General features: G+C 39.7%; 4 protein-coding genes across 8 annotated transcripts; 3 read left to right on the top strand and 1 right to left on the bottom strand.

Annotated features, from left to right (window-relative positions):
- Positions 1-264: 264 nt before the first annotated feature.
- LOC135584724 (uncharacterized) lies at positions 265-7,442 on the bottom strand. Of its 3 annotated transcripts, XM_065090837.1 has the most exons (9): positions 7,137-7,441; positions 6,298-6,904; positions 5,441-5,540; positions 4,075-4,143; positions 3,572-3,689; positions 2,927-3,015; positions 1,673-1,734; positions 1,464-1,560; positions 265-747 (listed from the first exon to the last, which is right to left on the bottom strand). In XM_065090837.1, the coding sequence occupies exons 2-9, from the start codon at positions 6,624-6,626 to the stop codon at positions 697-699; spliced, it is 915 nt and encodes a 304-aa protein (XP_064946909.1). In that variant the 5' UTR covers positions 6,627-6,904; positions 7,137-7,441; the 3' UTR covers positions 265-696. The 3 variants fall into 3 exon arrangements, with proteins under 3 accessions (XP_064946909.1, XP_064946910.1, XP_064946908.1); XM_065090838.1 differs by having other exon boundaries at positions 4,075-4,140; positions 6,298-7,442; XM_065090836.1 differs by having other exon boundaries at positions 6,298-7,441.
- A 3,274-nt stretch (positions 7,443-10,716) lies between these two features.
- On the top strand, positions 10,717-15,967 carry LOC103972106 (rhodanese-like domain-containing protein 8, chloroplastic). Of its 2 annotated transcripts, XM_018820816.2 has the most exons (8): positions 10,717-11,103; positions 11,398-11,451; positions 11,867-12,016; positions 12,802-12,976; positions 13,614-13,705; positions 14,948-15,051; positions 15,178-15,456; positions 15,594-15,967. In XM_018820816.2, the coding sequence occupies exons 1-8, from the start codon at positions 10,801-10,803 to the stop codon at positions 15,724-15,726; spliced, it is 1,290 nt and encodes a 429-aa protein (XP_018676361.2). In that variant the 5' UTR covers positions 10,717-10,800; the 3' UTR covers positions 15,727-15,967. The 2 variants fall into 2 exon arrangements, with proteins under 2 accessions (XP_018676361.2, XP_018676362.2); XM_018820817.2 differs by lacking the exon at positions 11,398-11,451.
- LOC103972107 (protein STRICTOSIDINE SYNTHASE-LIKE 13) lies at positions 15,918-17,947 on the top strand. The gene is made up of 5 exons (XM_009386312.3): positions 15,918-16,057; positions 16,324-16,696; positions 16,774-17,058; positions 17,130-17,297; positions 17,369-17,947. The coding sequence occupies exons 2-5, from the start codon at positions 16,329-16,331 to the stop codon at positions 17,766-17,768; spliced, it is 1,221 nt and encodes a 406-aa protein (XP_009384587.2). The 5' UTR covers positions 15,918-16,057; positions 16,324-16,328; the 3' UTR covers positions 17,769-17,947.
- Positions 17,948-18,277: 330 nt separating this feature from the next.
- LOC135584718 (anamorsin homolog) lies at positions 18,278-21,049 on the top strand. Of its 2 annotated transcripts, none has more exons than XM_065090831.1 (8): positions 18,278-18,436; positions 18,630-18,786; positions 19,067-19,227; positions 19,317-19,421; positions 20,161-20,320; positions 20,407-20,543; positions 20,638-20,712; positions 20,812-21,049. In XM_065090831.1, exons 2-8 carry the CDS (start codon positions 18,633-18,635, stop codon positions 20,848-20,850), a joined length of 831 nt encoding a protein of 276 aa, XP_064946903.1. In that variant the 5' UTR covers positions 18,278-18,436; positions 18,630-18,632; the 3' UTR covers positions 20,851-21,049. The 2 variants fall into 2 exon arrangements, with proteins under 2 accessions (XP_064946903.1, XP_064946905.1); XM_065090833.1 differs by having other exon boundaries at positions 18,300-18,505.
- The last annotated feature ends 1,496 nt before the right edge of the window (positions 21,050-22,545 follow it).

The raw sequence follows: 22,545 nt of genomic DNA, 5'->3' as shown, positions 1-22,545 counted from the left end.
AACAGCGACTTCCACCGATCATAATCCAGAGTTCTAGTTCATCCTAATCCGTCACTCCATAGAGCATGTCAACTTTGTGATTCGTGCGCGCTTGATTGCTCCAGTGAAACGGCTCTGAGTTTTTGTTTTTAGAAACAAGCAACACAAAACAAAAAAATGAAATCAGGTGAGCAAAGGTAGAGAAGAAGCTTGTAAGCTCTGTAAACAACATGAATAAAAGACATGATGAAAAGATCATGTCACCAAGGATGATTCTTCAGAACAAAATAAGAACCAGCAGCAGTGGAAGGATCAAATAACTTCATCAGTGAATAGTGATACAACTAAGTCGGTCTCTTCCTTTAAATGTACATTTAATACAACACTACAAAGAGCAATTTATTCTCTCTACCACTAAAACTTGTCATTACAAAATGCTCCCGAGGAAAAGGACATGGTAGCAAAGCAAAAGAATCACTAAGCTACGAGTGCCTGATAGCGTTGACATGCGCCAAACTTCCCCTCTATCAAGCATATGCAAAGCAGGCAACCTCAACCAAAGTTCAAGTTCGAGATACAGTTTCGGGCGCAGAGATTATTATTGCATTGCGCTTGATTGGCCTGATTATGGCATGAGATCTTCGAGAACTTTGCTTGAAAGGAATGTGGTACTCAGACGAGACGACTTCAACCACCACTGTTGGATTTGCATGAGAATTACCAGCATCTCGGCTCCTCCCGAAAATTACTGTTGCCAGGTGCATGCGCCTTTCAAAAATAGAACAACAAATTGTGATCAAGATGGAGAAGGGAGAGAGGAATCCACATTTTGATAGGGTATTGTTACTAGTTAATGCAAAACTGAAGGTCAAAATGGCTCAATGCTATGTAAGTGGCATACAATTCACTTGTATATAGATATCATAAATGGCCATTTCAGAGTTGTTCACATACAATACTAGACGGTCGGGACAAGTGCAAGATACTTTCCCTCGGAAAAATCCAAAATAACTCTCGAGTTATCTTCCTAAGTTTTCGCTGACTGCTACACATGATTCATTGAAACAATCATAACGGGTTGCTAGTTTGCCGTGAAAACTGATCTTGTACGAGTTTCTCTCTCTCATTATCTCTACTTGTTTCTTTTTTATACCTTCACAAAACAATTCCAGTTTAGCATTGTCCACCAATCTAAACAAGTACTAAAACTGAGATTTGAATGGGAATGTATCGGCATCCTTGAAGCCATTGTTCGAAAAAGCATCACAAGAACTAATTACAGTGACCGAAGATCACACAGATCATAAAAAATAAACTACAAACACTAATTACATTAATTACAGTCCAAAGATCGCCTCAGGTCAACCAAATAATAATTTAAATATCTAAACTGTAGAAGTATCTAATCTTAAGCAACCATGATAGCAAATAACTAGAATTTAAAAGATCAGAGAAAAAAAATTAACCGGCAAGTGGAACCATACCTGGCTGGTACCGGGCAATATGGAATGCATAAGATTCTCATTGACATGCACAGGCATTGGAGGCATCTGACTCATGATACCGGGCATTCCACTCATGCTGTTAAAAGAGAAAATACCAGGTTCATGAACTAACATTATAAAAACATGAAATCCACTTGCATGAGTCTCAGATGAAAGATTACAATTAGAATTCTTGAATGACAATGTACCTATTCAAAATGGCTCTTAGGTTCTCATTTGAGTGATACAAGAGATCAATATTATTTTGTATCTGCAAACAAATAAAAAGACATGACCAACCAAGAGATATATTTCTACTTCTGCATGTAGATAGTAGCAAGAAGAGGACACAAGCCAAAAGGATAGCACAACGAATACCTATTACTAGCAGTATTCCCTTGTACTTTACTGTTCATTACCATGTTTGTAGTAAATCAGAATATACAATGAAAGAGCCATATGACAGAACCAAATAATATTTTTCATGTTAACAATGTTAACTGTTGTTACAGATTAACTGAGTTTCCTTTTTCTCAGATTCATCATTATCCTTTAGGTATTGATTGCTGGGCTAATAAAGTAGCAAGAAATAATACAAAAGTCAAGACTACATCCCCGCTTCATTTCGGTGTAGATGGATTTGTAGTTACGAGACGTGATAGAAATGAACAGGAAAGGCCATAACACAAAGTCAATGAATAAACAGATCATGAAATTAGAAATATTTGTGTAGGCCAGTTCTGGAAAAGATAAGTCTGCAGTTGCTACTATACTTGCTGGATACTAGTATTTTCACAAACGATACATACCTCATGCCAGATTTATAGTGCTACAGTTCTGTGTCTCCTCGGTTGATAATTTTTCTAGACACATGCAACCTCATTCAATTAAAGAAGATAATTTTGTTGCAAGGAACTTGTAAAGTGCACATACAATCCACATATTTTTTAGATCGAGAAAGAATTCCCGATTTCAGGGCATTCGGTCTGGAGGCAGAATAGTGACAGATGTTTAAAGAAAGATAAAGCACTGATGACAATGCACTGATCATTAATCCCTACAAGAATTAATTCTTCTACTAGTTCTTCATGAAAGGTTTGTCCTATGATGAACAATGATAGCAATAAACTTCTTACTTTTTGCTTGTTCAACAAATTATACTGTGTTGAACAGAGGAGCAAAGGACAAGCCGATGCAGAAAAATATATTCACGCATCCAAAAGGAAGTAAATGACAATTTTTTAGTGGCACATTTTATGAACTAGCTCAAAGAAGAACCTGATTCCAAATATTATATGAGAACAGACAATAAAATGGTAGCAATCACTCCACTCTACACATCAACAGAGTTATATAAGTCAATTTTTCCATCTAGATGTTGCAAATGGCATGACCTGACTCCAAGCACTCTATGAGAACAAAATGTACCACAGCTCATAGCAAAAGAGAACCAAACTAGGTACCTCATTATTTTCAAGATTAATTGCAATCTGATGAAAAAGTTTGGCATTGTCATCCAGAAGTTGCTGCGTTCTGTTGTCAATCACAGGTGCTGTTGAAGAAACAGATTTAGAATTGAGATTAGAAAAAAAATATCAAAATTAACAAACTATGTACTGAAGAAGAAAGGTTAAGGATAATAAACTCGTGCAGCATTTTACCAACAGAACTGGCAATGCAAGCTACAGGATGAAGTTATCACCAAATGTTTTCTATTCCATGATAACATGCAACGGAAGCACATTATACAAGGACCTAAATTACATTAAGAATTTTAACTAATCATGTTGACATCTTTTATAAAGAAAAGGTATCCATGATAATCTTAACAAAATCAAACTTTAAGCACAAGAAGCTACTCCTTCCTATGCTATCTTTAACAGCATGTGTTTCTAGTTTAAAATTGTCACGTGATAAAACAATCATCCCATCTTTCTTTTAAAAAGCAAGTCAGAGCAATTCTGTAAATTCTTTAGTATATTCCACATAATCGTCACTTATGCTGAGATTCTCAACAATAACAAGAACGAATGTGGCATGAACACTTCAGACAAGTTTAATCAGCAACTAAGGTTGACCTAAGTGTCTCAATGGTAGCACCTACCGACCTTCACATAAGAACTGAGTAATGTGGTTCCCATCGTGCATTCTGAATGAATAGGCATCTGCAATCTCTGGCTGATTACAGTGTGCATTAGCCATCGAGGAAGAACCTATCATCTTCTCCTGAACAAAATGTTATATTATAGCCATCAAAACCACGAAAAAAAATTCCTGGAAGTTGGATCTTGCAATAAAACGAAATTACATTTCTAACATACAAGAGTTCCATTTACCTATTCTCCTTTGACCAAAATATACCATTGTTATTTCATTATGGTTTTATCGTGGATTAAAAGAAAAACAAAAAACAAAAGAACATGAAACAGTTTTGTATTTAGTCTGTTGAGTTTAAAGAGCCATATGATGCACTATTACAAACAGACCATAAAGATCTTAGAATAATCTGATATTCTCATCCATTAAGGTTAGATCATTGAAGAATATGGTACTAATGTTAAGCATAGAATCATCAACATATTTGAATTCATTAGACTGGGGTAAAACTTGCCTTCATGTCTTTAATTTTCTTTCCAGCATAATAGTCTTCAGGCTTACGCCGTTTACCTTTCTCCTTCTTCTACAAATATGAAAAAAATATTAGCATAATCAAAATTTTCTAAAACAGGTAAAAGCTTATTCTTAGATAATTTAGACAGTTGAAAAAATTACAAACCAAATATTCTATATACTGTTCAAAAAAGCAACAACATGTTATAAAGATGGAGAATTAAAACATAATGTTGAGAAAAAAAAGAACATAATGTTGAGGTCTTTAATTGATGAACAATCAAATAATTTTTATGAAGAAAACAAACCAAATAAGTTATGTTGTTTTTCATAATTGAAAGGTAGGAATGCAAGATATTGTCTATTCATGTTGTTTTCCATCAGTTAGATATCAAGATTCTGCGAGGGAGCTCACAAGGAAAAAAATGGGGTGGGCAAACAAAATGCATTCCAAAAGTTCAATTTTTGTGATAGGAATCCCTCTCTACTTAATAAGTTCAAAGGTGCCCGAACCATAAAAGTTTGAAAAGTGGATACAATCTTTGAAGAAATGATATGAAGTAATTTTTCCATATTGAAAGAAATCTTATGTAGTCATCATTTTTTTGGGAAGGTTAATGCAATTTCTTGCGGGTAGAGACACTTACCTTCAAGGTTCTGCTATCCAATGTGCTCTAAATAACAAAGGATCTTACTGTCACATATCACATAAAAGACTGAAGGAGAGTTAAGATCATGCACATATACTTATACGTACAGGAAAAATGCTATTAGTCCCCTTTAAGCACCTTTTTTTATTGTTGCATTCTTGTTTTGTGTTCTGAAATGATGATTAGTTGATAGTTTGAACTTGAAGAGCTACAGAAATCTGAAACAGTCAAGGAACTTGCAACTAAGGAGTTAGTTTAGAGTTTTCCTAAGAGGAATGTAGACCAAAACAAGATATGATATGGATGACCTTAAGATTTTCCAACTTAATTTATCAAAGCAGGAATTAGGGCCATAGCCTCACCTTCAAAAAACAGTGCCGTAAACCATCATAAGACCAAATGATCTAAATAGCTGCAATAAAGTATGCAGCCATTCAAGACTTTTATAAACAAATAAAAAAAAGGAAAAGAACAAGATGCCTAAAGAAGCCTTGGCAAATCCAAACTCAACAAATTGGTGCATTTAGATATGCAGTTTCTCCCAATATAATACACAACAAAAACTAAGAAACAAAAAAACTACTAGCATTGAAAACAAATAAGTGAACAAAATATAGCGGTCATGCACTTCGACTGCCAAAGGAGATACATTGAAAAGAAACAAAAAAAGAAGAGAATCTTGTATTTCATGATTAAAACATGCAAAAAAATACTCACAGTCATCCAGCGGCACCTCATTGCAACATCCCTGACAGTCTTGTCAGGAAGCTTGGCTGCTATCTTGATATACCTCATCATATTAGGTTCACTAGAATATCTGAAAGTTTAACATGTAACATGTTAACACAAAAAATTAATTACAGCCGATTGTTTCTGTTGCCCAAAACAGAGTGAAGGACAAGAACTCAAGTGTTGTAGAGGAGAAAGACAACCAATGATATAATAAGATTCCATTTGAATATTGTTTCAGTTATCTTATTTTACAGAATACAGATCGTGATCAATTTAGTTTGATAGAAACCAGAGACATATTCGGTTTGAGTGAAACACGAGTAGAAAGAATTATTTGCAACAGCTACGTCATGCGAATGAAATAGCAAAATATAGGTTCAATTTTCTCAGACATGATATCTTCTAGATCATTAAAACCCTCAATCAGTTATGTAAGATATAAAGAACAATTACAAGGAGGAAAACAGAGGTTCACATCAACCAATATCGGGAAGCAACATGTGATAAGTGGTGTTTATTCAAGTGCATCAGTTAATGTCTCATAATCTACAAAAAGATCTACGTCAAGGTTCATCATACCATGACATACTGTTCGGTACGGGTGGTAGATACAGATCCCAATATAGGCGATACATACTGATCTGTCAGTACGCCCCACTATACCGTGTGCCGGTATATCGATACGTACCATACCAACGGTTGGTCGGTACACTGGTATGGACCAGTAAGACGAACCATGAACATAGACACAATCAATGAAAATGAACCCTCGACAAGGAGTAATTCTCAACAAAACTAGTTCTGGCCTAAATTTTGAAAGGAACTCCCAACAGATGACTTACGTGACAAGGCCTTGCTTCAACACTTCCAATTCCTCAAACGTCCAATCGACCGAGAACGCCGTAGAATGCTTAACTGGATCAAGGAGGACATTTGCTGGAGAACTGCTGGTCGAAAACATGACAGAAATATTGTTCAACACTGGGGAGTTCCCAGTCACTATCATCCTTGTTGATCCATTTATTCCACCTGAGCTGTCCATGCCACCGGGAGAAAACCCAGTTGCACTGTTTTCGGAACCTGGCTGAAAAGAAACATGTTGATTGCGAAAAGATTGTTGAAGCACTGCCTCATAAGGGAAATTGATGTTATTATCTGCCGCCATTCTCATTATACCGAAGCTCTCTCTGAAGCACTAATCTATCAAAAACACTCAACTACTGCAAAGCCAGAACCTTTGAAACTGCCCCCCTCAAACACAAAAGTTCAACATCCTCAAACTGTTTCTACCACAAAAAATATAATACATTACAGTGAAACAGTGGGAAACCCAGAGTAATTTGATAGCCAGAGTGCGCAGAACACTGGGCTCATCTCAAGAACAGCTGAAACTGCTTAGAAATTGATAATTATTCGATCCTCCCACCATGAGATCTCGTCTTTTCTTTCCTGGGTGAAGCCAATAAATTAGCGCAATACGCAATTACAGTCCGTAATGGAGTCACAATAATAATCATCCAAAACCCCACGAAACTCGGTTCAAGAAACAATCTTTTATAGTTCAAAGAAATCCGGACGCCAAATTGAGCAACAGAAAACCCTAATTTCCATCACACACCCTCCTTAAATCAAAAGGAAAACCTAGGAAGACAAAAACCTAGACCAGAGAAAGAGCAAGAACCTCGCCAATCTGTGCACTCTTCGTGCTATGCTTCTCCAGAGAGGGAAGAGGCACCCTAAGAAGATACGGCCTCCGGCGCTCCTCTCTCCAATGCCAAGGCGAAGAAAGGAAGCCCCTTTTGCAGCATATAATTGCGCAATAATAACCGCAACAAAGTGATGTCTTGGGATTCAGGAAAGAGGCAGTGGGCGTCCCGATGCGGGCATGGAATTGGATGCATGTATTGGAGCCAATTATAGTGGAGCCTTCCTTTCCTGCTCTCTTTCTCCCACCTTTCTCTCCTCCCCCCCCCCCCCGCCTGCTCTTCTCTCTCCACCCAACCCCTTTTTGTCTTCTTTATTGCACCCCTCTTGGTTTGTTGCTCTTCTAAAGCTCTTCACCTTGTGTGAACCTTTTACCCTGCTTACTTGGTTGCCTTGCTTTTTAATCATGCATTGCCATTCTCACCATCTCTTTCTTTCTTGATACCTTTCTTTTCTGCTGCTGCATTAGTTGCTTGTTTCCTTCTGCATCTGCTTCACTGCCCATCCCCTCTCCCTCCCCTCCTGACCAACAAACATTGCATTAATGACCCCCCACAATCTCTAATCTACTTTTTAGAGAGAGAAAAAAAAGTTCAATTGATCATGTCACCATGACCATGCTGGTTTTAACTTTATATGAGAATTAAGAATAGCAGCTTTCTTTGATCATCTGCAGAAGAGTCTGTGGTCATTTCAAGATCAATGCTTTGTCTGATAAGACAGAACTCATACAAAGTCCAAAACAACAAAAAGGCACTCATTGTTAAAGGAACAAAAGACCTCAAAGTGTGATGCGACACCTCAATAGAAATGATTTCTACAACTTGGATCCAAACCGATCTGCAGATCTTGCAGACTCATATCATAACAAAATTGCAAGGCAAAAGGTTACCATCACAAACCCCATATCTTATCTAGATTTTGCGTTGCTCTTCGGTAACTTAGTCATCGTCATCTCTTTTATTACGTTCAATTCCTCTAATAATAAATTCGAACTCGTTCAACCTCCCTTTCAGCAGATCCGGCCGGGGAATTCGATGATACACGACGCGACTCGTGTGGCAAGAGGTTGACGGCTCTAATACATGCTTATCGGCAATTGGGTTACGTGTCGACATGTGGTGCGTCCACGTCGACGATCGATAAATCTTTACCGGATCTCGTCCGCGGCTCTCCGTGCCGCGGTAAACGTGCCCGCTTCGTCGATGGGGACCGCGCGGCGCCCCGGCCATCGTCGACCACGTTTTCAATGAGGATTGGGCGAAGGGGGCGGCGGCGAGCGGTAAAAAGGGCGGAAAAGGACACGTGGATTGGTGAGTAGATCGAGGCAATCTACCGGGCTCACCCAATTGCAGTATATGGTAACGTGCTGTGTGGACCAACATGACCGTATTGTATGATTCATAATACACCCAGCTTTTCTACAAGACAAAATAAATGTATGATCTCAATCGTGCTTCTGATTACAATCCATCATCATTTTTTACTTTTATCTTTTTATATTCTAATTAATTATTAATATTTTCTTTCCATCACTTTATTATACTTCGATAACGCCACCTCCCTCCCTCCCTCCCGCCCTTTTCATCGAACGGATGCTATCAGTCATCTGTCTGCGCTCATGCATTTACGATGCATGCTACCTAATCTGCTCATTGGTTCTCTAAAAGAAGTCTGTAGTGGTGAGCTCATTCCTTTTCATATCATTGTAATTGCTCGGCTGATGCTTTGGCCGGCAGTGGAAAGAGCTGTTTGTGTTACAACATCACGTAGACAGTAAATTTTCCCTATCCATAGAAAAAAACAAGCAGCAGGAGGAAAAGCTTGGAATGTGGAAACCCCATCAGGAAAAAGCTTTCTGAGTGGGTTTAAGATACCAGTTTAGTGTGCCACATCAAGAAGGAAGACCGCAAGAAGTATCCCTTTGCCCGTCAAGAGGGAAAAGAATAGCATAAAAGGCAGCAGCAGCAGAAGTGACCATTGCAAAACAAAAGGGCCATGACTCTCCAGTTTAGGGTTACAGGCATCATGGTTTACAGGCATCAAACGAAAGGAGGCACCACTTTGATAGGACCACCATGTAATAATAACTCAGCTCTTGACGCACAGAACAAGACACTTTGTTCAGTACATATCTGCCATTGATGGGCAATCACCATCATCAGTCATTGCTGCATGTGACTCCCAAGCTTAGCCGCCATCCCATGCTGCGGAGTCACATCGACAAAGCACTGAAGTCAACTGGTCTTGGCTCTCTCTCACACATAAATCGAAACAATTGGTGTCTAAAGCACTGTACAGACAGCATAAATTTTCAGAAAAGATACTGTGTTTGCTTCTTCTTGCAAAAGCTCACAGGAAGTCTTCCGAGTGCACTCGTGCAGTACCATATCGGACATTGCTATCCAACAATGTGCACTCAGATGTTGCAAGCTGCTAAAAGAGTGAGAACACAAATCTGCAGACACTCTCAGAAAAGGAACATGAAAGTGGCAACCAACAAAAAGAGATTCCATTCATTGTGCTGGAATGCAAGAAGGAACTGTGTGCATCTGTGCACCAACAGTGTAGTCTGGAAACCATACAGTAGTCAGATCTGCAATGCTTTTTATATAGGTGAAAAATCCACCAAATTACATCAAACATGCTAGAAACAAAGAACACTAATATTTTGAGGGAATCTGATAAAAAAATATAGGTCACAAGTTGCTCTATACCTAATTATCCAATGATGAAATCCCAAACATGGATGATTATATTAAGGTGACAATCAAGATCCTTTTATTGTACAAAAAGGAAAAAAAATATCTTCTTGTATGTTGGATCCAATTCAAATAAATATGAAAGAAAAAGCTCATGTAGAAAGGCTCCTGATGGGCTGAACTCAAAAGGATGAAAAAACTTGAGAGTTAGTATCACAAAATAATGTTTGGAGAACACTGGAGGATTAAATCAAAGAAAGAAACACATCTAAACATCCAAACATAATTTTCATCCAAAAATATTTTTTAAAAAAGATTGAAAATGTAAACCAACTAAATATATAATTAAGGTATTAGCAACTACTAAAGAAATTTCTTCTTCATCTCAAGAGGAAGGCTTTCTTAGAGATATAAACCTCAATGATAATTAATTTTAGGATTATACGTCAATCAATAGCCTTATGACTGAGAAAACTAAGTGATGTGTGCATGAATAATGTTCAAATTATGACCTAATTTTGATTATGAGCCTAAAATTAGTAGGCATTTTTTAAATATTTGGATGATAAAATATAATTTAAAAACAATGAGGGAGAAAAGATCACTTGATGAATCAATCCATTATTATTATTATTATTATTATTATTATTATGTGACATTTTAGGATATTTAAATTAGACTAACTACTTAAGAGCTAATATTGGGACTTAATTCGAGCTCCTCTCTTTTATTTGGAGCGGATCCTGTATTAACGGGTCGGGTATAACGGGTAACAAAAAGCGCTGCCCGCTAAGCAACGGAAACAGTACAGTACAATTGTAAGTGGCAAAGGTGTTCGAGGAAATGTCCGCACAAAGTTTAAAGGAATGGTGTGTGACCGTCGTAGATAAGGCACGCCTTCTTTGCCCATTCGACCAACGGAAACGAGGGTCGAGAGGAATGGCGATGGCATGCGGCCCCGTCGCGCCGCTCCTTCCGTGCCCCGTGCGGCCCCTCCGCCGCCTGCCGTTTGTGTCTCCCTTCTTTTGCTCTTCTTCCTCCTCCTTCTCTTCTTTCTCCTTCCCTCGCTTCTTTCCTATACGACCGGCATCAAGAGCCAAGGGGGTCGTCGCCTCCCGCCGTAGCCCCGATCAGGAGCCAGAAGCCGGAAGAGGGGACGATTTCGTGGTCGTCAGCTTCTATAAGTTCGTCGTCATCGAAAACCCTCAGGCTGAGGTCGCCAGGCACCTCGCCTTCCTCCAGGTCTAGGTCATTATCAATACTACTTGATCGTTTTATCTTTGCGTTACACTGATTTTTGTTTCTGCTTTCCATTTTTGAGGAATTAGCATGGTATTTGCCCACAATAAAGTAAAGTCTTTTAAGGGTTTTGTTCCAATATTAGCCATGTATCATCTTGTTATATGGCAAAGAATTTGTCTTGACATGACTTATTTTGTGTTGATTCTATCATTATGTAGAGAGATCACTTGCTACGTTATGCATTTAAACGACTTGAACAATGATCCTAATTTATGTTGATGTTTATGGTACTAGGGACGGGATATTCATGGTCGCATATACGTCAATGAGCAAGGGATTAATGCACAGGTGCAATTATCTTAGATTTTTTGACAGCTTGAGATGTAATTACGGGACATTTTTTATCCTTTAATTTTGAAAGAGTGATTAACAAAAAATATTAGTTTTGTGCACATTCTCCAGTCTTTACTTTCTTAAAATTTAATATTCACTCCTGTAACAATTTTAAGACCTATAAAAAAGGTTTTACTCTTGTAATCGATTAAATGTGTCTGATGCATTGTTGATCTAAAGAAGGAGATCTGATGTTAAGCAATGCTTATACCATCGTCGTGCATACAAGTTGTTGGGAGCGTTGTAATTTCAGATGATATTTGTTATACGAGGAAGAGTATTAAGGCATATATTAATGACATAGCTTTATGAATATTGGATTTTTTCGCTTAACAATAATAATACTTGGTTTTTATTGTTATTATTTCAGTATAGTGGTCCAAATGAAGATGCTCTGGCCTATGCAGATTGGGTTAAGGAGGATCAGAGGTTTTCAGATATTCTGGTCCAGGTTTCAGCAGCTTCTCATGGGCATGCTTTTCCACGGTTGAAACTGCGGTATAAACCCTCACTTGTACAGGCAAGCCATATTTACTATTATCATGCTATGGCCTTATTTGCTATAGTGCAGTTCTGGCTTTTGCATGTAAATTTAAATTGTTATACAGAAAAGATATATATGTGTCCTCTGTGTCTGGGGTTGAGCCGTATGCTCTTGAATTTTTGAGACCTGCATTTTGTGTTGCTTTTATGAAGACACAGAATATATCCAAATCACATGAATGTTTGGTTTCCGATTATTTTGGATGTCTGCAAACAGAGTTAATCTTCAATTTGGAGCCTCATGTTTGATTTAGATGTGATAGTCAACTTATATGTACGTAAAATATAGCTTCTGCTTTCTTTCTTCTCTTTTTCTGTTTTTGTTTTCCCTGAGGGACACTTGTCTCAGCATGCCCTATGTTGTAGCATGCAAACTGCCGATAAGCGTTCTGCTAAAATGTAAACCCTTGATGTAAAAGTATGTCATGTACCTCCATTTTCCTGTTATCAAAGTAAAAAATTATTGCTTTATGTTATGGTTAAATTTGTACTACTAGGCAATTTGACTGCACCGTTCATTATTCTGAGTAACTTGACTATTTAAACATCAAGAATGAGTATCTCGTTGCTCTGCATATTAAATTTGCAGAGCCAACATATTCATGTAGCCACCACCTAATGAATGAAATCTCTGCTTGTTTTTGTACAAAAACTCCTACAGTGATGTTATAGAAGTTCAAATTGTGATTGTAGTAGGCTGTCTTTCATGCCATATTATGTATGGAATTGACCACTTTTTCTTTGCTCTAATATTTTCTTCAGTTGGAAGGAGGTGTTTCTCACCTTCCTTTGGTAGATCCTTCTATGCGAGCTTACCCACTGACTCCATCTGATTGGAGAAAAAGATTGCTATCCGTGAACAATGTCAGCAGACCAACACGTGAGTCAGACGGGCAGGTCTCTGATAGGAAATGTCTACTGCTGGATGTGAGAAATGGTAATTTTATTCCTAGTTCTGCTAACTTCGAATAATTTGATTATGTGTCGATGTAAATGGACGTCATGTTTCTTTTCACAAAAAATGTGAGTTCCAAAGTATGAGGGCCTAAGTGAAGTGTGATATTGAGTAAACAATTTCCACATGCTTATCCTAAACAGTGAAAGGTATGGAAGAGTTTATAGTTGCTTCTTGCAACATACCAATATGGTGGGAGTCCCTATCTGCAACCTAACAATGTTCACCTATGGTAGATCCAAACACAAATTATTTAGCACCAATATGTAAATAAAACCATTGGTTTTAGGCTTTAGTATCTTCTTCTTCTTCTTCTTTTCTTCTTCTTCTTCTCTCTCTCTCTCTCTCTCTCTCTCTCTCTCTCTCTCACTCTTTTAGTTTTGGGAGAGTTGTTAGAGGCATACGCTGCCTACTAGAAATAGCCTAGCCATTATTTAGACAACAACTTCTTGAGATGTGAACATCTTGTAGAGAGGGCCTAAACCATTAAAAAGTTTATTTTCTTCTATGTACATTTAATACTTGAATTTTCAGGATGAGTCTTATTTATATATATATAATTCAAACTTTTTGTATGTTGCACAAAAGTAAAATACTACTTCATATTCTCTTTTTGTAGGCTATGAATGGGATGTTGGACATTTTCAAGGAGCACAAAGACCTAACGTGGATTGTTTTAGGAGCACCTCCTTTGGGCTTTCAGAACAAGAGGTTTCATTACCATTCAGCTAAAACTTCTCTTCTTACTTTATAGTTCTTCAATTTACATGTAGGAGAAATTTTATACTAGTTCAACTCAAGATTGCTTACATGAATCATCTCATCTAGCTCATTGTTTATGACTATTCGTTGCCTTATCTTCTAGCTTGAACATTTTCAAATCTTGAACTTGCTTTGCTAGTTGCACCATCAGTACCCAAGAACAATGCAAATTGGATAATGAGAATCCCCGCGTCTTCTTATTAAATATAATTATTATTATTACCTTGATAACTGGCCTTTTAATCTTCCAGTCTAGGTCTCTATCTAGATTCTAGGGCAAGAGAAAATTGAAAGTAAATGAAAGGAAAAGAAAATAAAGAGTTTCTCTTTCTATGAACTAGGACATTTTAAGAAATCCTATTACTGAAATTTTTTAGCTAGTTATCTTCTCCACAAACTTTAGCTATATTTTAGTAATTCATGGCCTCTTTGAGAAAAGTAAAAAAGATTCCTGATGATTTTTTTCGCCCTTTCTCATTTTCTCACCTTGGCAGTAAGTGCCTTTTAGCATTTAATGGCCCTGGTGGTTCCTTTAATTTTGTATTCTGTTATAATTTGATTGTTGTGTTATTATCTGAATCAACTTTCAATCTTGTGTTATCTCAATACACATTATATTAAAATACACTACTCATGGGCTCCATTGATAGACATGCTATATATGTTTCTTCTAGCTCAACAAATCTACTTTCTCTAGTTGCCAGCTAGTTTCATAGAGAATTACTGTCACTGAATAACTTATTTGATCAAATTTCTAAAATCTGCCTCCAAAGTGGGCATATGATTTGGAGATACAAATTTGCCTCTAGTCAAGTGCACCTTAAAACAATTTAATCAGAATTTGGCCTTGATAGAGAACCAGGTTTGATCACTACATAAGTAGCAATTTTACCATTTTGATATGTCACATGGATTTACACCGTCTTCAGACAAAATATCCATGTAAAAGATATTCACAACCATCCATTGCATCTAAGTTGCACACTTTCTAGCATAGTTGGTAAACTGTGCTTGTGTTCTAGCCTATTTAATTATCCTGTTATGGTAATGAAGCTCTTTTGCTGTTTTAGCCAGTTTGCTTTCTGTGAGATGTGTAGGAATGAATCTTACATGACTACTGATTTTTGTCCTGTTGATAAATCTACACTTTTTTTCTAACTCACTTTGCGCCATCTGGTCTTCGAAATCCAGGTAGCCTCTTCAGATCCTTTAGCTGGAATTGACAAGGAACATACTGATATACTGATGTACTGCACAGGTGGCATAAGATGTGATGTGTATTCCACAATTCTTAGGTTGTTTTCTTTTCCTGAAAATTTTAGCTTATTCATGGGAATAAGCCTTACCTTTGTTATCAGATTCACTCTAGTAGAAAATATCTTAATTTTCTTAACTGACTTTCCAAAATTTTCACATGCCAGACAAAAGGGTTTCCAAAACTTGTACACATTAAGCGGGGGTGTCTCTAATTATCTCAAGAATGAAGGTTCAGCTGAATGGGTTGGGAACCTGTTTGTTTTTGATGGGCGTCTGTCCTTACCACCTTCTACCTACAAACCAGGAGCCAACACCAATGCCGCTGCAAGACCTAATATGGTGCACAAAAACAATACATTTGCAAGATGCTACATATGTGGATCAGAGTTTCTTGAATTCAGGCATCGCAACTGTGCAAATATTGATTGCAACCGGCTCTTTTTGTAAGCACCTGCTACTACCTTATATCTTGTTCGGTTAAATTTTTTTTTTTTAAGCACCGCATAGTTGTTTCAGTCCCAACCAATTCGACATCCAAAGTTGATTCAGTTCTTTTTTTCTTTTTCCTTCCTCTTCTCAGGTCATGTAGCTCTTGTGTGACACAATTAAGCGGGTGCTGTTGTTTGCACTGCACATCCGCTCCTCGACTTAGACCTGTACTATGTGGTCATCAGAGATACCAGAAATGGCACATGTATCGTGATGGGGAGTAGCAGAGGAATTCAAATAGCTTGTCTGCATTTTGCAGTGTTAAGCTGTTCAAATCCATACCTTGATCAAAGAAGTGAAGACCAGGTCATTAATTATGACAAAGGCACCATAATTATCATATCCTTTCAGTCCTAAAATGAGCAAAAGATGGCTTTTTTTGGGGTTGTAATTTGGAAGGTTTGTATTACCATGGCCATTTGTTGCACCATAATTGCATGCTTCTCAGGAATGGCTGTTTCAAGATCCCAAAGTGTCCACAAGTGATAGAAGCTTAAATTGTGTTTGTGGAAAGTGTAGACAAAAGGCATCAAATGATCAAGGGAGGGAATTCAGGTGACCACAATGCAACTCAATTTTTGCTCCTCTTATTAGGTGTTTGTATTATTACAACTTAATCAAGAGAAAATTGCACATATTTTGAAGCTCAATCTATGCATTACTGATGGAGGAAATGGTAGCAGGTCAAAAGCATGCACAACCAAACCTCAAACAATCACCGATTCACACAAACCTCATGCTCAAACAAAGCCATGCATGCATCTGCACTCGGTCCACTGCTTTATAAACCTCCGTCTCTTTCTCTCTCACTGTCTTCTCAGCTTAAATGGAGAAGAAAGCCCTGCGGAAAGAAGATGGCCTGCTGCCGCGCCCATGGCTCTTCCTCCTGGCCTTGGCATTCGGCCTCGTCTTAATGGACCCCTTCCATTTGGGTCCGCTGGGGGGGCACGACTACCGGCCGGTGAAGCACAACATCGCGCCCTACGACCAGGTCATGCAGCGCTGGCCTCGAGATTGTCGAAGCAGACTCCGGTTCGGGAAGCTGGAGTTCGTCGACGAGGTGTTCGGCCCTGAGTCGCTCGAGTTCGATCCCCAGGGACGAGGCCCGTACGCCGGCTTGGCCGACGGCCGCGTCGTCCGGTGGATGGGCGAGTCCATCCGGTGGAAGACCTTTGCTCTCGTTAGCCCTAACTGGTATACCTTCTCTGCTCCTTTTAGCTGCTTGAATCGAGCCTCACAGTAACACCGAACGCCATACGTACGCACGAAAGGTCGGAGAAAGTGTGCGCTAATGGTGTGGAGTCGACGACGGCGAAGCAGCACAAGCACGAGAAGCTCTGCGGTCGACCACTCGGTCTGCGGTTCGACAAGACGTCCGGGAAGCTCTATATCGCCGACGCTTACTTGGGGCTCGCCGCCGTTGGCCACCATGGAGGCGTTGCCACTCTTCTATCGACTCATGTGCAAGGGAGACCTGTTCTCTTTGCCAACGACTTGGATGTCCACCGCAACGGGTCCATCTTCTTCACCGACACCAGCTCGAGATACAGCAGAAGGTGAGGGGTGTTTGGCCTTCGTCTTCCCCTTGTTTGCAACGCTCTCACTGGTGGGATACGTCGGCATGCAGTGATCACTTCTTCATATTACTGGAAGGAGAAGCCACAGGAAGGCTTCTGAGGTACGACCCAGCTTCTGGAGCTACTCATGTCGTTTTGAGAGGCTTAGCATTTCCCAATGGGGTGCAGCTATCCAAGGATCAAACCTTTCTTCTCTTCACCGAGACCACCAATTGCAGGCAAGTCCCTCTCTCATGCGATTGCCCATGGCATACCTGCATGAGCTTATATACACCTGCATGTGGTGCAGGATAATGAGGCTTTGGATGGAAGGACCCAAAGCTGGCAAGTTGGAGGTGTTTGCGGACTTGCCAGGGTTCCCGGACAACATAAGGATCACGGAGAAGGGGCAGTTTTGGGCGGCGATCGACTGCTGCCGCACGCGGGCGCAGGAGGTCTTCTCCCGCAATCCATGGCTGAGAAGCGTATACTTCAGACTGCCGCTGAGGCTGAGCTTCCTCGCGGGGATGACGGGGATGAAGATGTTCACCATGATCTCGCTCTTCGACGAGGAGGGCAACGTCGTCGAGGTGCTCGAGGACAGAGGCGGCGAGGTGATGAAGCTGGTCAGCGAAGTTAGGCAAGTGCAGGGGAAGTTGTGGGTTGGAACAGTAGCCCATAACAGTATTGCTACTCTTCCTTATCCATAAGCTATATTATCCTCGAAACACTCTCCCTCTCTCCCTCTTCTACCTTACGGTAGCATATGCTGCGTATAAGCATTCAAATTCCGGTGGCCCTGTCATCCGACCACCTTTTGTTAGCAACTACAGCTTGTGATCACCTTTGAGCAGAACGGTAATGGAGGGGAGCACTTCTGTGTCGGTCACCTTTGCTAAAGTAGCAGCAGAAGCTGCCATAAAAGCAACACGTAGGATTTGTGAGTAGGGAATGCACTAAATGTTCATTTATGTGAGATCTGGACCGTCGGATCTGTTGACCTTCCATCTGATGGTCGTCGAAGGCTGCCGCGTGCATCCCGTGCGACATCACCGACTTCGTCAGCGTCGAATAAATAAGCCAAATAAGGGAGAAAATGGGCGGCCTGATCAGTGCCTCCTCTAATTAGGTCAGACCTGAGCCGTCGGATCCGGTGACGTGTCCTCCAAGATTGGTCCAATGGGGTCACCGCCTTCGCCACCATCATGTAAATAAATTGGCGTCGAAGCAAAACTCGATTCGAAAAGAACGCGATTCGTTGTGGCCGTCTCCGTCCAACGCGATCCCGTCTTCCCAGAGTTTGAATCTTCGATTCCCGGATCGAAGCACGCCTGGTCGATTCCTCTCGGAGATTTCCCTTAGGGTTTCGATTTCGGCGGTACGTTCTTCCCCTCTCGCCCCTCCCCGGTCGATCGCGGAGTCATTTCTCCTCGATTTGCCCCTAAAAGTTGGCTTCGACAGATCTTTGTTTCTTTTTTTTTTCTTTCTGGGTTTGATTGAAGGGCGTCGTTGCATTCTTCGCTTACGGATCTAGATTTTAATGGCTTCTGAACCTTGGTTTTTGATTGCAGGGCATGGCGGCGACGGGGAAGCGTGCGCTTCTGCTGGCGGATGACGTCTCCATCCCTCTCAATGCGGTGTTGTCTGCGTTTAGTGGCTTGGATTTGGGGATGGATTTGGTTGCTCGAGACCACGACGTGCGTGTTATAACCCAAGCGGCTTCTCTGGGTAACTTCTTCTCGCTTCCCCCTTTTCCTTGTCAAAACTTTGAATTTGGTATCCATAGGACAAGGAATTTAAATGTGAGTGAAACATATGAATGACATGGGAAATTTGTCGCTCTTGAAATAGATCTATCTGAAATCGACTGAATTTTTGTTCGTGTCCTCTCTGTTTCACGTAATTTGAGGCTTGGTCCAGATCTGAACCGCACTGTAGAACGCCATACTCATATATTAGTTATATCGATCAGTGTACAGTAAATGATGGTAGTTTAATGGTGTTACAGAGGGGAAGTTGCCTATTGAGTCTTCCTCAGTAGATCTAGTTGTTTCCGTGTCCAAAGCACCAGAACTTGTTGGCGAGCAATCGATTGAGGAGTTCAGCAGAGTGCTTAAACCTGGTGGAGCTATTGTGATACAGGCTTCTGCTGAGCAGACTGGAAGTAAGGTAAGAATTATTTTAAATGATTGGAAGTGTGCATCTTTCTGGATGTTAAAACCCTTGCAAGAAGATTTATGTTGTTGCTCTTGTTGCAGCCAAGCTCGATGCTTGAACGCAAGTTGCTAATGGCGGGATTCTTAGAAGTACAATCCTTGGAAGCAAAACCTTTTCTCTCACTTGAACAAGTACAAATTTGTACGGTGAGTTTGAATTTTCACCACTTCTTATCTTGAAAGCCACTCATGTATTTTGGAAAATCATATCCTTTTTGTCCTGTTAACTATGGATACCAACATGGACAAGAACTTGCATATATCCTTGTTTATTGTAATAATGATGTATAACTTATGGATATGATGTATACATATGGATAAACATAGATGCTATTGTACATCCATGCTTGGGTGAATTTCATTATTTTTCAGTCAATTTATACTTACTAGAATGACTCTCATGAATGCAACCCAAAGTGGGATTTCCCTCGAGTAGCTGTTCAAAAAGGATTATGGTTCACCCAACGGAGGCAAAAATTAGAAACTACCATCTGAATAGAGTTAATGCCATGCTTGATTAAATCAAGATTCATTTAAGGCCTAACCTTAAGATACCCTACGCCACATATTCCCCTGCATTGAATTCCTTTGCTGAATTGCAATTTATCTGAATTTTTTGAAGTCAAAAGTTTAAGATCACTGTTTTAGAGTGTTATTAAATGAGATGCCAATTGTAGAATCTCATCACTGTGTAATCTGCATGGAGCCACGGGAAGATGGATTCTTTTAACACAATACAAACAGATTAAAATAGTATTATCTCTAAGTCTCTAACCACATCTTGAAAAAGTTCAGCATTGAGTTGGGAAATGACTGGCTGGGTGTCTTCAGCTTGCATTTATGTTGTGTTTGTTGTTGCTATTAAGTTGTGACAATTTTGATTCAGATCAAGGGCAAAAAGGCTTCTTGGACAATGGGGTCATCGTTCTCTCTGAAAAAGGCAACCAAAACTGTTCCAAAGATCCAAATCGATGATGAATCAGATTTAATTGATGAGGACAGTCTTTTGACTGAGGAGGACTTGAAGAAACCACAGTTACCACTGGGTTAGATATGCTTTACATTATGGGCATTGCCCTTTGCTACACAACAGTAGCTAAATATTGATCTGTGATTCATGAACTTAATGCAGTAGGAGATTGTGAAGTTGGAAAGGCAAAGAAAGCCTGCAGGAACTGCACATGTGGTCGGGCAGAGGAAGAAGCAAAGGTGCTGAAGCTGGGTCTGACTTCTGAGCAGATAAACAATCCTCAATCAGCATGTGGCAACGTAAGTAACAAAGTTCACATTCTTAAAATAGGGTTATTCCTAGAGTTTTCTGTTTTCTTTTTTATGGTTGTTAATCTTTTGCCAAATCTTGCAGTGTGGTCTTGGTGATGCATTCCGCTGTAGTACATGCCCATATAAAGGTCTCCCTCCATTCAAACTTGGTGAAAAGGTAGACACCACATTTTCATGAACTTGTTGCTTAAAATAGCGGAAAAGTTTTCAGCCATTTTTAATTAGAGACTCGCTGTTGTGTACTCATTATTTTCAGGTATCTCTATCTGCAAATTTCCTTGCGGCTGATATTTGAGTTGTTAGAAGCATGGTCCAGCTTTCATAGGTTTCAAGAGTCTGTAGTGGAACTTCAAAAATCATTCATTTGAACACTCCCAACCTACATGTAAACTGATGGTTTGTGACCAATGATGAAATACTTATTGGATTGCAAATTCTGCTGCGTAGTTGGTGATAGATTGCATTCTAAATGAAAGAATAATTTTGCATGTCAATTTGTTCAACTTGTTGAGCCAGATTTTAGGTCAGTGATGGGTTTGAGGTAAAGTTATTCTATTCTGCCCCTTCATGAATGGATACATTTGATCGCTGCTTCTTTCTAAGATTGATGACAGTTATCGTGGAGACGAGTATTTTAAGCTGCAGGTTAGACAGATCTGATGGTCATTTTAAGTAGGCTTCTTGTTGCTTGTTCTTGTGTTCCAAGTATATTTACTGACATCAGTTCTTTTGTACTTGTTTCTGTGGATGAATTAGAAGTTTAATATTAGACTGGAAAGATAATATAGGAGGAATGATGAGCAGATGAATTAATCTGAAAACAGGGAAATAAGTGAGAAATTTGTCACGTCTTGGTGCTGATGATGCATGGGTTCAGGTGGATCCGAGTAGGCTTATCCCAGTAAGAACCTTCCACTGCACATGTATTATGACGTCCATCCAAGCAGCTTATTTTTCCTTTCTCATTTTCAAGCTGATAGATATTTTGCATCACACTCGCACAGACACTCTCTCTCTCTCGCACGCACGCCCACACACGTACACACACGTTGACATGATACATACCATAAGATTAATTACATATTATTCTTTATAGTTATTTCGATTGTTAGACTTAAAATTTTATATTAAAAGATCTATAATTATAAAATAAAGTATTTAATCTCATTTATCGTCATTAGTTTTATCAATAAAAAATACAACATGTGATAGCATATATAGGAATGACATGAAAATTATGGGTAAAAATATAATTTTAATATTATAATTATAAATTTTTAGTCGACTGTTGTTGTGGTGGTGGACAGTGATGTCGTTGCTTCGCGAGTGATGTAACCCGCTCTCGGTGATAGCAAGGGTTGAGCCCCGAGGTCTTCGAGATGTTCCCTACGCTGATGTATTACAAGGTTAAGAGATTGAAAGTGAGGAAGGGGGCACTCGAGTATGCGATGTGTGTCAAAGAGTTTGAAGATGACGAAGAGCTCCGTCTCCTCTCTTGTTGCAACCATATCTTCCACTTGGATTGCATTGACACCTGGATCACCTCCCATGTAATTTGCCCTGTATGCCACATCAATCTTGCCGAGTAAGCCATCGATGACAACATCGACCTGCTACCTATAGCCACCCCTACTATAGACGCAACGAGTCTTTAGCACAAAATCGTTGCTCCGCTATAGGATCATGTCACCATCATCTTGGACCCACAACAATGATGACAAAAGAGGAGTGAAAGGAGGCAATCATGGAATTAGCAAGGATTAGAAGCCAAAGGCAAGTGGCCTGATCGCAATCTAGGTGGCAACCGGAGGAGCTCCCACAATTTGGGCAACGCCCACGCAGATGCCTCACCTCCTATCGATATAGATACATAATAGTGCCAAAGGAGGAAGAGGGGGGAGAGTGGCAAGCGAAGGGTGTACCGATTGATGTTGTCCATCGGTCGGATCAGGAAATGTCCCATTGAATGAGACCATGAGAGCTTTGTCGA

Source organism: Musa acuminata, chromosome BXJ1-11, assembly GCF_036884655.1.
Source record: "Musa acuminata AAA Group cultivar baxijiao chromosome BXJ1-11, Cavendish_Baxijiao_AAA, whole genome shotgun sequence".
NCBI lineage: Eukaryota > Viridiplantae > Streptophyta > Magnoliopsida > Zingiberales > Musaceae > Musa > Musa acuminata.
Note: the sequence above shows the minus strand (reverse complement) of the source record. Positions and strands in the feature narration are given on the sequence as shown.